Source organism: Saimiri boliviensis, chromosome 3 (assembly GCF_048565385.1).
Source record: "Saimiri boliviensis isolate mSaiBol1 chromosome 3, mSaiBol1.pri, whole genome shotgun sequence".
Lineage (NCBI taxonomy): Eukaryota > Metazoa > Chordata > Mammalia > Primates > Cebidae > Saimiri > Saimiri boliviensis.
In genome coordinates this window covers 145,522,762-145,540,878 of record NC_133451.1, presented here as the reverse complement: position 1 = coordinate 145,540,878, position 18,117 = coordinate 145,522,762, and the positions used below count along the sequence as shown (strand labels likewise).

The 18,117-nt window shown below is 39.4% G+C and overlaps 1 protein-coding gene across 1 annotated transcript in view; it reads right to left on the bottom strand.

The window, feature by feature from the left end:
* The window catches only part of FREM3 (FRAS1 related extracellular matrix 3), a 79,089-nt gene that overhangs the window by 17,725 nt on the left and 43,247 nt on the right, over positions 1-18,117 (bottom strand). The window contains exons 3-5 of the mRNA XM_003928014.3: positions 14,447-14,593; positions 10,030-10,260; positions 6,890-7,015 (exon numbers count right to left, since the gene is read on the bottom strand). Coding sequence (XP_003928063.2) covers positions 6,890-7,015; positions 10,030-10,260; positions 14,447-14,593 — 504 coding nt within the window. The remainder of the gene's footprint in view (positions 1-6,889; positions 7,016-10,029; positions 10,261-14,446; positions 14,594-18,117) is intronic.

Sequence of the window (18,117 nt, the reverse complement as noted above, 5' to 3'; positions counted from 1 at the left end):
TAAATTGTATTTAATGAAAAAATTCTGTTGATCTAAATGGAATATTCCTTTCAGGATTCTAGAAAATTTACTTTGGGAAACTCTTTGATTAGTTATACTCAATAATTAAGAACGTGAATACTGACATTCATTTATCAAAAAAACCAAACAAATAGTATTTTATCTGCAGCAAGTTAAGACTTCTCAGGACTTAGAGAGAAAATTCTGTTCTGAAAACATCAAATATATTCTGAGATAAAAGATATGGTCCCTGGCAATGGTCTGTACATATCCCATATTTAACAGTGAAGAGGCTTCAAGGAGTATAAGTGTATGATTTCCAGGTTGGTATCAAAGACACTTTAGTAATTGGGTCTCAAAGCTTGTTTGAGTGGCTTGACCAGTGGTAGTGCATAGTATCTTTATAAGAAACATTAAAGAGGATTCATTGTTTGCAGGGGTAGATTATGAGGCATGATGGATTGCAGTTTTAATGGGTATGGGTTTAGTTCTCCAAAATTAAGGTTAAAACCAAAGATTCATTTCATATTAACCTAGAAGATCCCTTCCTTAGCATGGTGATGTGCTAAACAGTGTTTTCCAAGTCGCTCTCCAAACAAGGCACACAAAGCTGATTTGCAAACTTTGCTGATTTTTGTTGTATTAATATTTCCACCATAGCCAACTTCAACTAACAGCATGAAGTCACTGAGCACAGAGTAGGGAAGAGGTGTACAGAATCAGCTTTTAGGAGCAGTTACCAGCTGGATCCAGCATACCACTTTACCCATGATGATAATGGCGTCGATTTCCCCTGTCCAGGCCTCCCTCACCTCACTGGCACCCTGAGAATTTGTGAGATTATTTTTAAAATTAATTATTTATTTACCAAAGAGTATTCACAGCTCGGTCTCTGTGACTACATGTTACATTTGCGTTATAAAAATCACAAATGTTAAAATCAGGGAGAAAGTCCTATTAAGGAACTACATTCAAAGGTAATTAAACCCTTATATTATGTTGTCTGATTACTTTATGAGGTAGCCAGGGCATTTTTATCAATATGAAAACTGAGGCAGAGAATGCCCCATGTTATCTAAGGAGTCAAAGACCCGTCTCCTGAGAATCAGCCTGAAGCACTTTTCACTTTCTCACATTGTCTTTAGTTATTTGATTATAAATTCTTTTAAACACATGATTTTCCTTTAATATATACATTTTAATAGGACAGCAAGACAAGCAATCAACCCCTTTAAAGAGCAGCAGCTAAAACCTGGTTGGAGCAGGAGGCTTTTGGAGCCCCAGGCACAAATCACTTCATGCCCCAGCAGGGCTGATGACTGAAGGGAGGTCGGGGAACCAGAGGAGAGAAGAGGAGGGTAGGAAAGGCTGGGCTGGAGCAGCATGGGAGCTTCTAGCTAGAGGGGATTTGGGGACTTTTGTTTCCAGCAGACTAGCCAGTCCGGTACTCTGGGATGCCCTCACATTAAAAAACAACTAGAAAAAATAATGATTCTGGCATTTCTGTTCTTATAGGATGTAGGGAATATTGTCAAATGTCAAATAAAAAAAAAACCCCACAAATGAAACAAAATTGAAATTTAAAAAACCTAAAACAAACCATAAAAATCCTCCCTCCATCTGAAATCCATAGAAAGGATTCCCATTCAGTAGGTGGTATCCCGACAAGTGCAGGTGGAGACAGGCCTTGGGCATAGGGCACCTCACGGAGCTGACCAAGAAACTGTGGTTACACCTGAGGATACAGGGCAGCAGGGGCGTGTCTGGATCAGTGGTACCCTCTGAATCCTAGAACAAGCAAAGGAAACCTTTCCGGAGGAAAACATTTTCAAGTGGAGCCCTCAGATCTTTCACAGATTCAGATCAAATACATCTAAGATTTTAGACGCATAGAAAAAACACCTCTACAAAGACAACTTTTAGATGAAAAGCAAACTTCTTAACAACAATGGAAGCCAGAATACAGTCGAATAATAACTTAAAAATGCTGGGAGAGTATTACTGTCAATCTAGAATTTCAAGACAGGAGTTGAAATAAAGACATATTCTGATAAACAGAAAACGATGAGAGTTTACCCCCAGAAAACCTGCAGTAAGAGGATTTTTCAACCATGTGATTTGTACTTCAGGAACAGAAAATGATAATCCCCCAAACTGTCTGAGATGGAAAGTATAACTTCTATAATCTATGAACACATCTACAACTAAATAAACTAACACAGAGAATCTTTTTTGAAAGGAAAGAAAGAAGAAAATCTTTCACCTGGATGTGCTTGGAAGCCTTTCAAAATTATCTGCTTTCTACCTCCTCCTTAGGAGGTGACCCAGAAAAGAAATCCACTCAGAGAAGCGGCGCTGGGCCCATGGCTTGTGGTTTCTACGCACTTCTTTTTAGCTGGATGGAGTAGATCATTAAAAACCTCAACATATTTGACTTGGTTCTGACCAAAAACCACAGGATGATTCAATACTGTTCCTACTCATTTGATTTTTAGGTTCTGTGGTTTGTTCTTCATTGGCTGTTCCTTTCAGTAAGAGCAGTTTTCTAATAAAAGAGTGACTAATGAGAAGAAAAAGATAGATGAGATCTTTCTTAAGTATGAAATAGGGTCAAGAAATGTCCAATTTGCAAGTCTTTACGTAAAGAATCCTTGAGCTTAACGCACTTCATTATAGAGCAATAGTTTTTAGTTGGGCTGATTTTATCTGCTAGGCGAGACTTGGCAATGTCTGGTGACATTTCTGGGGGTCACAGCTGGAGGTGGGGGATGCTACTTGCATCGAATATATGGAGGCCAGGGAAGCTGTTTAACATGCTCTTCTTTAAGATTTCCTCTTGAAAGCACCAGATATAGCCAGCTCCATATAATGTTAGCAACTCTTGTGTTTAAGCTAGTTTTACTCCATTACAAAGGACAGTTTTACTCCATTACACAGGACAGTCCTCACAATAAATAGTTATTCATAACATTAATGGTGTCAAGGTTGAAAAGAGAAACAAGAATAAATTCTCCTCTGTCCTGGAAGACAGAGGATTTGGCAGTAAACAGATAATTTACTTTAAGATATTTAAAACCAACTGCAAGGACAAACTTTTGCAATGCATCTTCAAGATCTTCATGTTTGCTGAGTTTGGCTGTATGTCCAGAGATAGATAGCCCTATTGTCTGTTTTTTAACTAAGATTTCCTCTTGAAAGCACCAGATATAGCCAGTTCCATATAATGTTAGCAACTCTTGCATTTAAGCTAGTTTTTCTCCATTTGGGAAGTAAAAAGTGAAGGGGAGAAAAAGCAAGCTAGGTGAGGTACTCCTTGGGGTCTTTCTCCTTAGCTAGCTGATCACTGAAAGGATGTGCCTGGGGCTCTAGTTTGGGTCTTCCAATAATGGTAAGTGCGTGGGAGCTAGGTGGTGTGGTTGAGGCTGGACAGACCAGCTATTGTAGAAAGTGTACTCATGCTTTGCTCTGGGCTTCAAGCTGGGCTTCTTCTGGTATTAGTGGCATATTTTCTGTCTACAGCCAAAGTGTCCAGCAGACAATGGTGCTAAGGTCTCTCAGATGAGAATGAAAGAGATGAGATGGTAAACAGCTCAGCTGAGTAGATCATATGTAATTGCTAAGCTGGAAGGATTCACTGAGGGTCTGTTCATCCCTTGGAAAGAGCTATGCTGCAGAAGGACCATCCAAATGAATAGGGAGGCTCAGAGTGTCTGGCAGGGAGTCAGCGAGGATGGGGGGGTGTTGCTTCCCTAAGTGGGAGGGCTACAACTAAATTTAGCTTCTTACAGGATTCCCTACGGAATCCAACTTCCTGCGTGATTTGCAGATGTGAAAGCTGGCATGCCTGGAAAACTCCCTGCATAGCTGGTGCATAACTCACACTGCTTGGCACCTGAGCCTTGACCCCCGGAACCCCACATAAGAAAGTATTTTCATGTTTGTGGTAAAGAAAAAGAGAAAAAGATAGAGTTAGGGGCTCTCCCTGGAACACTAAGCCACTGTATGCTTGGTATACAATGCATGCATGGCATCTTGGCTCTTGCTTACCTCTTGGTGGAACTGAAACTAAGGGCTAAGTTGATTAAGTTAGCCAAACTTAACCTGCCTTGCTTGCTTTTAACAGCTTACTTATGGTTGATCTTAAAACTCCCACTTAGCAGCCAGGTATGGTGGCACACACCTGTAATCCCAGCACTTTGGGAAGCCAAGGCAGGAGAATTGCTTGAGGCCAGGAGTTTAAGATCAGCCTGGGCAACATAGTGACAACTCCATCTCTACAAAAAATTTAAAAAAGTAGCCATGCATAGTTTGGTGCCTGTAGTCGCAGCTACTCCAGAGGGTGAGGTGGAAGGATGGCCTCAGGCTCAGACCAGGAGTTTGAGCCTGCAGTGAGCTGTGATGGAGTCACTGAATTACAGCCTGGGTGACAGAGTGAGACCCTGTCTTAAAATCCTCTCCCAACCTACCAAGAAAACAACAACAAAAAATTCCCACTAGCAAATTGCTTAGCCAAAGAATATATAACTAAACTCCCACTGGCTTCCTTATAGATAACATCTCTGTGAAGCACTATAGTAATGCTGCATAAAGTTGTTTTTCAGGAACTAGGGACAGCTGTCATCTAGTTCAAGCTGGTTGAGACCACTGACCCTTCAACTGGACCTGCTCGAGTGACCTTTTGATGTCAGAGGGCCAAAGACTCCAACCTCAGATTGTGCTAACACTGCCATTTTGTGCATACCTGTCCTATGAAGAACCATGTAGCTTAATTAGGTTTGCACAGGAACCTTGATTACCTCACCTCCCCCCCCCTTCCCTATGCTTCGGACGACTCTGCTTTCTATTTCATAAGTACCCCCAAACACTCTTTTCAAAGAGATGAATTTTGATTTGTTCTCTTGTATCTTTGTATGGCAGCCTTGTGAAGAAAATCTTTTCTCTTTTGCAAAACCTGTCACCATGGTGATTGGCTTGCTGTGCACAAGCAGAATGAACCTGGCCAGTAACAGAATTACAAGAGCGAAAGTCATAAATCTTCTTATACTCATATTGTGTGCCATTGTGGCATTTGCTCTTACCTACTCCCCATGTATACGTAAATATCTCAGAGGATGAAAGTTCAATTTTGTTATTTAAACATCTCTGGAAGTTGTGTTAAGGCAAATGTTTAACAATTACTTATTTATATAAATAAAATGAACACAGGAGTATGTGTCTATCCTTTTTAACCTTTCAATATAAACTGTTAATTCTCTGGAATATAAACTGTTGATTCTAGAAAAGACAGCAGAATACTTTTCACCAAGATTTAGATTTGATCTGTGACATTTGAACACACCTGAACAGAAATGTACAAAGTCTTTGACGTTTATATTTTCTAACATAACTGTATTAAATATGGTGAGAATGGGAAACATTATTATTGAGTGGAGTGAGAGAGGCAGTGGAATTGGGTTTGGGAGACTGCTTTTGAAAGGTTAAAAAGAAGAGACAGCATAACTACATGTGTATATAGGTAGGAGCTACATACACAGCATGAGGGAAAACAGACTCCTGCTTTGTATGTTACTAATAATTCACAAATACTAAACATGGCTACAGGTAAGTCAAGGAGGCAGCTAGTTTTATGCTGTGTTTTGCTGGGGATCTCAAGGCCCTACCATTAAAGTTTCCATCTGCCAAGGTACTGCCTGCCCTTGCTAAATGATCAGTCCCTCATCAGTGTTCACAGACAATGTTGTGGGGGTACAATGTTAAAAAAAAGTTGTTTGGAAGAAAAAGAAAAGCTGGAGGAATAGATTCTCCCTCACTGACGTACCAACAAGTAGGAGCATTGATTTTGAGCGACCAAATATACAGAGGGACAATGGCCATACCACATACAAAAAGAGAACTCTGACTCACAAGCTGCAGCAATTAGTCCAGGAAGCCAAGCCACCACCTCTATAGCAAACAGTAATCGAATGGTCCAGACTTACTCAGTAACTGCCAGCTTCTCTCATTTCTGCTCCCACTTTGAATTTAGGACCAACCAGAGAGAGCCAAATATGCTCTCCTAACCAATCAGATCAGATGCCTGCTTCTACGAAGCAGGTCTCCAGATTCCCAGGCCAACACCTTCCAATCAGGACATACCTGATACCTTTCCTTTTTCCGCTCTAAAGTTTTTTCATGCTTCTGCCTGCCTGTGAGCCTGTCACATGCCAGTGATGGTGGCTGACTCACATGCTACAGCGAGCTCCAAATAGACAGCTTTTTCTTGGTGTCATTTGGGTGGTCTTCATTTATTTCTGCAATTTTCGTTTTCTACATAGCTGCTAATGAGATGTTAGAGAATCTGACCCTGCAGGGATGAGACATGAGACAGCTAAATTTGGCAGTATAGAAGTGGTCAAAAAGAATGGAACCTTGCTTTGGATGCAAAGATGCCAGAACTCATGTTGGGGGGCATCTGTGCTTGTGAGATGGGGAGAAAGGAGAAGAGAAACTGAGTAGTATACACAAATTATTTTACAATATTGCCCAGAGGCAATGCTGACTATTAAAAATAAGAATCTTGAATTTATAAATTTTTGACCAGCATTTATAAACTGTTTCGATGTAAAATGTCTCATTTGACGCTCATGAATGTCTCATTTGACTAACCCCTTTCGTGGGGTGGTCAAAATAGATATTTTAATCTCAATTTTGAGTAAAGCGTTATCCCTGGTTGAGGAGATCAGCTCAGAGTAGCAGCAAAGGAGATTTTCAGCAGGGCGTGCACGGTGAGGGGCCCAGGCATCCAGCATCTTAACTCTGCTTTGCTCACCCACTGTGCTACTCCCAGAATTACCACAATCCTGTTCTCAACATCTTATTCCTGTGAACAGGACCCCAGAGAGCCTCATACCTTGACATGTGGTGCAAATGACCATTAGTTCCTGGCTTGCATCTCCAGCTCGTCTTACTGGAATCAAAAGTTCCCCAATATCCTCTTCGATTTTGTATTCCGCCTCTGGAATATAAACTGTTGATTCTAGAAAAGACAGCAGAAGACTTTTCACCAAGATTTAGATTTGATTGGTGCTATCTGAACACACCTGAGCAGAAATGTACAAAGTCTTTGACCTTTATATTTTCTAATGTGATTGACTGTATTAAGTATGGCGAGAATGGGAAACATTATTTGTTATTGAGTGGAGCCAGAGAGGCAGTGGAATTGGGTTTAGGAGACTTCTTTTGAAAGGTTAAAAAGGATAGACAGAATTAAAATGGAAAACAAAAATCTTGCAGCAATTCCATGTCTTTTTTTTTTATTCTGAGGTCAAATTTTAAGTCTTCTAAATGGAGATTATGTATTTCTGTCCTTGTTTTACTTTTACTGCTTATTTTTAATGTTTTAACAATCAAGTACTCTAATTCATTAATGAGGAAAACTTTTCTTTCTTCATTCAACAAACAATTTAACATTTACTGAACAGACACTGTGTAAGACACTGCGCTGGTCATTTAATATGCTGAGAAAAATAAGCTACAGGTCCTTCCCTCAATTTTAAAGATAATATTACTGCTGAAATTTACTGAGTTGTGAATATGTGCGTACATGTTTGCGTGTATGTGTATGTGTGTGCATACACCTAGACATCATCAAAACATTCACTGAAATATTGATATGAATATTGGTCATGTCTTGTTGATGGGATTATGTGTACTATTTTTTTTTGGGGGGGGTGCGTAAGAGATTTTAGATGTTTTCCAAGGCTTTTTATTAAGCATGCATTATGCAATTAAAATACAGGTGCTTATTTACAAATAAAGTTTAAAAGGAGGCTGTTCCAATGCATAGCATGAAGTGGAGAACTGCAGTAACTATCTATGAAACCACATTTAATTTCCTCAGTTCTTTTCCCTGTGTTATATATGCACCTAGATTCTTTAGTGATGAAAGTAACAAGGGAAAAGATTGTATGCAATCATCTTTTTTTTTTTGAGACAAGGTCTTACTCTGTCACCCAGGCTGGAGCGGTATGTCACAATCTTGGCTCACTGCAACGTTTGCCTCCCGGGTCCTAGCGATTCTCATGTTCCAAACTCCTGAGTAGCTGGGATTACAGGTGTGTGCTACCATGCCTGGCTAACTTTTGTATTTTTAGTTGAGATGGGGTTTTGCTATGTTGACCAGATTGGCCTTGAACTCCTGGACTCTAGTGATCTACCTGCCTTGGGCTCCCAAAATGCTGGGATTACAGGTGTGAGCCACTGCACTCGGCTGGCAATCATCTTCCTTTTTTTTCTTTTGGAATTATTATTAAATGATAATTCAGAATTCAATGTTAAATTATCTAGCTATTACATATTAACTTTTTTCTTATTTACTTTCCTGCCTACATTAGCTTCAACAGATACAAGCATCAACCTCCAGGAAAACACTGGCTCTGAGTTACAGGGAGAAAAGACCAGTGATAATTTTCTTTTCTTCATTTTACCAGTGTGGTAGTCTGCTATCTTGACATCTTTCTATTCAAAACGTTGGCATCATGGAAGAAGCTAAAAGTAAATTAAAGTTATCAATGTTATGTGAAAAAATTGATACAATAGGACTAAGTTATTCAGTCATGTCCTCTATTTTTTCGAATCTGGAAAGCCTGTTTCTGTATGCTCTTCTAATCAAAATCCCATTTATTTTTCAAGATTCAGCTCAATCTCTGCCTCTTTCATGAGCCTTAATTACTTGGGACCATGATGATCTGTCTATGTTCTTCTCCCTGAGTGCTCAGTGTTTTCCCCATGTGTCTTACATTTACTTCATAACTGATTCATGTATTGAAGTGTTGTGTTCAACAAAACTGGTCTAATACCTGGTTCATTAGACCAGTTGTGGGGGCAGTATTTTCTACTTCTTTTTTATCTGCCAAAGAGCAGAGCATATAGAACAGTACTTCTTAAATTATGTTGTAACAAAACCAAAACGCAGAGATTTTAAAAGACATTCCTTGAAGATGATGGAAAAAAAAAAAAAAGAAAAAGAAAAATATCCATAGTCCAGTTTGGAAAAATTAAACACAATTAAATGTGTTTCTTTAAAGGAGAGTTTCTCAGAATCCTTAATATGCTAACATGAATTATGATGCCTCAAAAGAGGGATGAAGTTTGACATGGTTCCTAGACTTGTTTGACAATGAAAAGCTTTCCATCCCCTGTGGATGTCTATTACACTAATGATCTCTTATGCAGTTCAGAACACGCTAATGCAGGGGATTCTTCATTGAGCCTTGTGGAGTTTAAGTCCTGCTCCTGGGTTGTAAGCTACGCACTTCCAGGTGGTACATGACCTCTTTTAACTACTGTGCAGAGTCAATGTGCTTAATTAAAATTCAGTGATGAATATGAATCCCCTGCTCCCTTTAGGGAATATTCTTCTACTTCCAAAAAAGAGACAGCAAAGCATAATTACTGCTCAGATTTCTTTTCCTTCTAATTTATCTGGGGAGATATTTGCAGAAAGAATGAATGCATAAAATGAACCAATGAATTCAAGGATATGATGTACAATAATCACAAAACTTCAGGGAACACACATTAGAATGAATTGGCTAGTACCTAGGAGCCACATCTAAGACAATGGATTTCTAAGTCCCCACTTGATCTGGCTGTGAAAAGAGGGGGACCCTGGAATGAGTCCTGAGGATTAGCCATCTGGGAGCAGAACTGCTTTGTACCTATGGCGTGCAGAAAGTTTGCAGTAAGGACTTGTATATATATATATATATATATATATATATATATATATGTATATATATATATATATATATATATATTTATAACAGGAATGCTGGTAAAGATCCTGTCTATTTAATCTACTATATTCTTTTTCAAAAATCCTGACAGCAAACGAACAATTATTGTTTATAAAGTGATTTTCTTCACTTTAAATCCTAAATGGATATGAACGCATCTAGTGGCTTACAGAGCCTGAGGGAAGTATGAATGCTGGAAATCGAGTCACAAACCTGTACTGGTTAATAAAGCAAATCAATCGATGTCACATACCATCTCCAGGGTCTACAATTTCAACTGTTGCCATTTCTGGAAACTCCAGTGCAGCCATGAGAGGTTCCGACAGAATGATCTGGAAGGTCTCTGAAGTCTCATATTCATTGTCAGGTATAATTCTCACCCTCAATGTGGCTGTAGTCTGTCCAGGATTGAATTGGACCTGTTTATTGCTCTTCCATTTAAAATCTTTATCTTTTTTTGCAGTTTCATCTTTGGTACCAATGCCTGAATAAAAATCAGAAAACTATAAACATAGTCAAGTGACTGAAAGCATGTTCTCCTTTCAAAGTGGTTTTTATTATTAATAAAAGTAGATAACATAGAAATTGCTTTTTGTAAATGATCCTTCTTGGCTAAGAGAGTGTAAGTACGCAGAATTGAATAGAATTGAGAAGAAAACATGGAAGGGTGTTGGTGTCACCAAATGCTGGGGTCTATCCTGCAGACTTTGACTCAATGATGGATGAATGAAGTACACATCACACAGATTTTATGATTTGCTAGTTCAGCTGAGGGTCTGTGGCCCATACAGACTCCTTAGAGGGTTCTGTAAACAGCTGGAACTGCTAGCCCTCTCCAGCTAGTGAGCCTCGTATTTATTTAGTAAAGTTTAATTGACAAAGGCTCGAGTCAATACCACTAGAGGGTGAATAAAGGACAGGTTCCGATGCTTAAAGCAAACAATATTAGTAGGTAATTTCCTTGGTCAATTTCCTTTTGAGACAGCCATTTGGCTTAAAGTTTAGCTTTAAGATGACATGAGTAAACAAGCTAGCTAGGTAAACCACTCATATTCCTTTGTATTAGCACCTTAATCTCTCTGGCTCCTGCAAACAGAAGTAGAAGAATATTCCCTAAAGTGGGAGGTGGGGGATTAGTATTCATCTCTGAATTTTAAATAAGCACATCAATTACATACAGTAGTTCTGCCTTCAGTCAAGAACTATAGAAAAAACCTTTAGGCCTTCCAAAAGGGTTTTAGACTATATTCTACAACTTTCTCTAATATTTTTCCTTAATATTTTAGCCACCACCTTGAGTGAATTCCCACAGGAAGGGGATTGACAGACAGAAAGAAGAGAAGAGAGAACAGTCTTATTTAACTTATTTATTCTAGCAACATTTACTGAGATCCTCTGATGTGCCAAACTCTACCAGATGCTGGGGATTCAGAGATGAATAGTAAATTGTCCCAACCCCCAGAAAGTTCACAGTCTCAAGAGAAAAATACTAGAATACGAGCTCTATGGACGTAGAGATCTTTGGCCATGGTGTTCACTGATGAATTCCTGGGAATTAGGAGAGTGTTTGGCATGTAATAGGTATTCAATAAAAATTTTTGAGTGACCATTTTGTATGTGATAATTTCAATTTGGAAGAATGACCCTGAAAGTTGTTTTCTCATGCAGATTCTTATTTGTGGTGGCTTGTTTCCTCCTATGTTTAGGAATTTTTTTATTGTAAGAGAATTCTTAGTAATTTTTCAGGCAATTAATGCAATGTTGGTGAAAATGGAGAGAGACAAGAGATTTGAGCTCTGTTAGGAAACAGTAATTATTAACTTACTGAAGAGACTAAACAACAACAGCAAAATAGTGTTGAAATATCCAATGTGAGATACAATGGTGAAAGGTATTACCCCATCAAGACTAAATAGACCTTCCTCTCAACCCAAAGTGTTCAAGCAGCATTCTAATATTGTCTGGTTTTGATTTTAACATACCCAGAAAGCAATACTTATGCCTCACTGTTTCAGATGTCATTATAAGGGTTAGTTACATTTTGCAGTTGTCTGGATGTGTGAAATCACATATGGTGAACTGACACCAGCTATGGTGAAAACTTCATATAAAGTAAGATTATTAGCCCCTCATGCAATTTCTTGGCCTCATTCTCAAATAATCTGAAACCTCGTAAAAGATACTCAAAGCTATAGAACATGAAAATAATTTCAAAGGTAGACTAGCTAGTGTTGCCCTTGGAAAACTGCCGAAGAAAACCTGCACAATCAGTTTGGTGACTGAGAGTGAAGGTCCAGTATTTAGGAAGAATCTCCTTTGGCCACATGTAGGAAGTGAAGAACATAAAGAAGACTGAGTGATGTCCTCAGCCAAAGCTTAGGTAGAGCTAGGTGGTGCTGCTATAGGAATGAAGCAGGCGCATGGCTATTTACTTAATATTTGGTGAGCATTGTCTCTTTGTGAGGTGCTGAGGATGTCACAGAATTAGGCACAGCCACCACTACCCTCAAGAGGTTTTGAATTTTGAAAGAGGCAAACAGATAAACAGGTGATTTTAATTGTGTTTGATGAATGCTACAGAATGGTATTTATCACTTATTGAGCATCTACGGTATGCAAGGAACCATGCTAGATTGATTTATAATCATTATTACAAATTCTCTTCAAGTACATAGTGAGATGGATAATTTATTGACATATAAGGAAACTGAACTCTTTTAAAAGTCACAAAAAAGATTAAGTGACAGAGCAGGAAGTCAAACTCCACAGTTTTTTTTTTTCTTCTGGATCCTGTGTATCAACTATTAGCCTGGGGTGGGATGGGGGCATCAGGAGGACTTCCTGGAGTGTCTGAGTGAGATGCTTTAGAGATTCCTGTCTGTGATGCTGAGTAGTATTGTGATTTTAAAGAGTATTTACAGAACAAAAAGGCTGGCTGTAGTTTACTTAACAACAAATATTGATGACTACCATATGCCCCATGCTGTTCATAGGATTGGACATAACCCAAGATGTCGTTCCTGACCTTATGGAGCTGAAATCTACTTGGGAAGACAAATAGACACATGATCCATGCCAATTATGGAAAGTGCTATGAACAACCATACAGCAGGGCACAGAGATAGTGTGGCAGGGGTGAGTTTAGACAGGGTGGCCAGAAGGTATTCCAAAGGGTTCAGTTAGTTGGCAAACATTCACATGATTCTGAGCAGATGAACTTTCTTTTTCTTGAGTCAGGATACAAAAATACTTCTTGACATATTAACCCAAACTCACAAGAAGGCCTTGAGATAAAAAATTGTGGAAGCAGGGCCTGAAGAGAGGAGGGAAGCATATTTCAGCTGGAGATTCCTGGCAGCGAGTTCTACCTGGAATGCAGACCGAGACTGAGGGCCACCCAGAAATCAGGGTGCTCTTTGGCTGACCCCTTCTCCTAAGAGAACAGTCCTATTTTAGGAGCCCTGGGCCTGCAGCAGAGACTGAGGAAAGCTTGCCTTTTCTTGATTGCTTGTTTTCTCTCCAGCTCATTTCTTCCCTGGCTTCTCTCCAACAGTTTTGATATTTTGCCTGGGCTCTGAGTGAGGTCCTGTGTGTCAGGGAAACTCAATGCTTAATTGTAAAATGAAGACAATATAACACTATCTGTCTTCTTAATAGATTATGTAAATAAAGGCAAAATGATTTCTGAAAGTTCTGGCAGCTAAAGATGTTATGAATGTTCAATGGCTTATTAGAACAATTATTGTTAATTATTAATGATAATAATGAGATATATTATGCAGACATTATATATGTGTTTACTCCAAGAAGATATATTTTTGTAATAGGTCCTTATAGAACATAAAGAAATTCAACCCTGTACATGTCCCCAAGAAATTTATAACCTACTAGCAAGGTTAAAACAATTATACATAATCTAAAGAAATATCTAGAACTAAGCACAGTAATGCATCATGTACTCATAAATAATTTTTCAAAAGAAATAGCTGAAACTGAGGCTAAAAATATATGCTTAAAACAACTTTGAAGTAAATTGAGTGACTTGAGGATTGTGGGATGGCTCTGAAGTGTCTTAATTTTCCTGGAGACTGGTGAATTATAAAAGAGGGAAAGATGGGCCGGGCGTGGTGGCTCAAGCCTGTAATCCCAGCACTTTGGAAGGCCGAGGTGGGTGGATCACAAGGTCAAGAGATCGAGACCATCCTGGTCAACATGGTGAAACTCCGTCTCTACTAAAAATACAAAAAATCAGCTGGGCATGGTGGCATGTGCCTGTAATCCCAGCTACTCAGGAGGCTGAGGCAGGAGAATTGGCTGAACCCAGGAAACAGAGGTTGCAGTGAGCCGAGATTGAGCCATTGCACTCCAGCCTGGGTAACAAGAGCGAAACTCCATCTCAAAAAAAAAAAAAAAAAAAAAAAAACACGAGAGAGAAAGACGTAACTTGCTAAAAAGAGGAAAACAGGGGAAGAATGATAAAAATTGATATACATCTAAACCCCATAACTCACATGAAGCAAAAGCCACAGTACAATTTCACACACACTCTTTCAGAGATTTCTCCACATCAGTTATTTATTCTCTTTCAGTATACTTTCTTATAATCATTTTTGGTCCTAGATTTCATGTTTCCATAACCTTTTACCAACAAGCAATCCAAAGTTACTTACTGATAAATGATGTTTCTCCAAGGTGTCCTCTGCGTATAAGGGTCACTTCTAAGAATATGGAGTCTTCATCCACGATGTAGTACTCTTTCTCCAAACAAATCCAAGCCCAGTTTAGATGGAAAGGCTGATTTGTTAGTTTATTTCCTCCTGCAATTGACGGGGGCAAAGGAGAAGTCAGCTGGAGTGCTTAAAGGCAAAAGTCAATGATCAAGGTGTACATTTTGCTTCTGAAACCAGGGATTTCAAAACATACTCTTGTTTTATTTTGTTTTTTGGTAGAGAGAGGAAATGTTCTTTGCTTCTCTAGAGGATGTCATGAGCATCATCTTAAGTTCTTTTCCCCATGCTTAATCTGGAGGGAGCCAGGTGCCTCCTAATCACAAAGGGCCTTGTACACCAGGGTTCCAAAGAGCCAGAGCTTGGTAGTTTTAAATTCAGCTCATACTTAACACCTCTCTCCTTTTCTCTCTGCCTCTCTTGTTCACTTCCTCTCTCTCTGCCTTCTCCATTTTTTTTCTTTGCCTTCAACTTACTCTTTTGTATTATTTGTGCATCCATTTGATCTCACATTAGTCTGGAAGTTCCTTGAAGGCAATGCTGACATTATATTTTCTTATTTTGTCACTGTCATGACCTAGTATGATGTATTGAACTTATACGCGCTAATGTTTAAAAACTACCCACGAAGAGGACAATAGACAGGGGTATAAGGGCTCTATCATATTCCCTCTTGTCCACACCCAGTCACTGGCCTCTTTGTGAAAGATCAACCCAGCCCCTTATTGTGGCTGTATAATGTTTGTGTATTGGTAGCAAGAGAAGGTCTCCCTCATCTGGGGAGTGGTTGCTGCAAATAATCATCTGGGAAAGGATGTTGAAGTAGAAATCTTTAGGACTCAGTTTCAACTGATGGGGCAATATAATACATGTCAGATACCAGAGTGACTGTGTGTGAACTTTACCAAATAAATCTTTACTAAGTAGTTCCATAGTTACTGGACCCCTTAGTCAGATCAAACATATCAAAATGGGGCAGTGCGTGGACAAGAATTTGTGAAGAGAGTAGTTTAGAAAAAGTTGATGCTGTGGTGGAAATCTCTATTACCACCAAGAAGGGTATGGGTATGAGGTGGGGCTCCAGCCTACAGGCTCAGGGACATCCTGGAGAGCTTGACATCTTCCATAATTGGAGTCCATGTGATTTACTCATTTCCAAAAAAGACTGGCAGGGTAAAGGAGTGAGCAGAAAGGGCCGCACTGGGAAGCAATTGAGTAGCTGTGAAGAGTAGGACAAAGAAAGCGAATCTATGGACTAAAGATTGGCCATCCGCCCGGTGGAACCAGTTAAAGGAGGCAACAGGATTTCAGCAGAAAGGAAGCTAGGACCTGACCACCTGATTCCCATGGATTACACAGGTGGTAAGAGATGAGGAGGTTCCAAAGATAGGAATCTCCAAGGAACCCACGAAAACACCAAGTAAAGAAAGGGGTCCTTTTTAAAGAACTGCCACTCAGGGACCTCCAATATCAGAAGGTAATGATTCTTTCTTTCTTTTTCTTTTCTTTCTTTCTTTCTTTTTTTTTTTTTGCCATCTCATGCCATTCAAAATGGCAATTATTATTGTTATTATTATTATACTTTAAGTTCTGGGGTATATGTGCAGAATGTGCAGGTTTGTTACACAGGTATACACGTACCATGGTGGTCTGCTGCACCCCATCAACCCATCATTTACATTAGGTATTTCTCCTAATGCTACCCATCTCCTAGCCCGCCCCAGCCCCCAACAGGCCTCTGTGTGTGATGTTCCCCTCCCTGTATCCATGTGTTCTCGGCAATGATACTTTCTATACTAGACTGTGCTCTGCCTCCCTTATCTCCTCTCTCTCTAGAGTCAAACTTGGAAGAGCAAAGGCTTGGCAGTAAGCAAGGGGAACCATGAGAATGGAAAGAAGGAAGCCGGCCTCAATCCTTCCTTCGCACTGCAGGTTCTGACCCATAGTGGCAAACAAGGCTCAGTAGAAAACAAAACTGAGATTTAATCCCTCTTGGGCTTACACGAACTCACTGATGTGTAACTGCAAGATAAATGCGTTTGTTGATTTTCATGTTTACTCTCCATCATTTTCTTTCTCTTTAAAAAAATAACATTGTTGAAACTATTGTGGGTATGCTGATAAATTAAAAAAAAAGACAAATGTGCCCCAAATCCTATTGTTATTTTTTAAAAACCATATTGTTTACAGTTTGAAACCACTTTAATTCTTCATGTACGTAGTCCTTTAGATTTTGAAATCATGAGTCATCACAGTAGTTTATATTTGCTTACTTATTTTGTGTCTTTTTCACAGTTCTTTTATATACTGTTGCATGTTTTATTCTACAAACACATTACAGAGTATGGCAACTATTAGTCTCAATTTATAACTGGACAGTTTCAGGAGGAGGAGGCAATTTGACCAGGCCCCCACAGGTGAGTGGCGAGGTCAGTTTTGCAGTCTGCTAGTCCAGAGCTCTGTCTTTCACTCTGAGCTGCCATTCCTGTGAGTTAGGAATCAGTGCAATGCAAACATTTCAAAAGCAAAGTAGGAAAAATCTATTGCAGATCAGCCTCTCTGAATCAAAACATGCATAGTGGGAAGGGTTTAACAATTAGAGATAGAAGCATTTCCAGAATCCAAACAGCTAATTTGTAGCCTAGTGATGAAGAGCATAGACTATTGAGTCACATGGACCCCAGTTCTGGGTCTACCACTTATGAGCCATTTGATCATGAGCAAATTACAGATCTTCGGTTTCCTTCATCTGTAAATGTGATATAGCAGCATTATGTGCTCTATAGGATTGTTGTGAGAATCAAAGAAAATAGTGCTACCAAATGCCTGACACAAATTAGTTGCTCAAGAAATGTGGGTTCTTATCATCATGGTTTCAAAACAGCATAGAATTGATTTCTACTAGGCTGTATTGCTTCTTTTGACTTTGCTTTCACTATTGACTGGTTAATGTGTCTTTTTAAAAGTGGCTAGTACCATAGAAACAGCCTATGTTAGAACTTTAAACTTTTCTTTTATTATAACATTTTGCTTTTTTTTGTTGTTGTTGAGACGGGAGTTTCGCTCTTGTTACCCAGGCTGGAGTGCAATGGTGAGATCTTGGCTCACTGCAACCTCCGCCTCCTGGGTTCAAGCAATTCTCCTGCCTCAGCCTCCTGAGTAGCTGGGATTACAGGCACGTGCCACCATGCCCAGCTAATGTTTTGTAGTTTTAGTAGAGACGGGGTTTCACCATGTTGACCAGGATGGTCTTGATCTCTCGACCTCGTGATCCACCCACCTCGGCCTCCCAAAGTGCTGGGATTACAGGCTTGAGCCAACGCGCCCGGCAACATTTTGCTTTTTTAAAGCACTTTCCACTGTCACCTTTCATATTCCTTTGCAATCTGCCTACATTTTGCCTGCCCCCACACCCAACAACACTATTTACTACTTTGTTGAAATTTGTGTATGCCTAGCCCTTGAGCAAGATAAGGAAATATGAAAGCATCATCCTCTTCAAGCATAAGCTACTTAATTACTGTAACCTGACATCACTGGCCAACTCAGGGCTTTCTGTGAGCACATTCTTGCTGTTAGGCACCATATCAATTCACTTTCTAGAGGAATGAGAA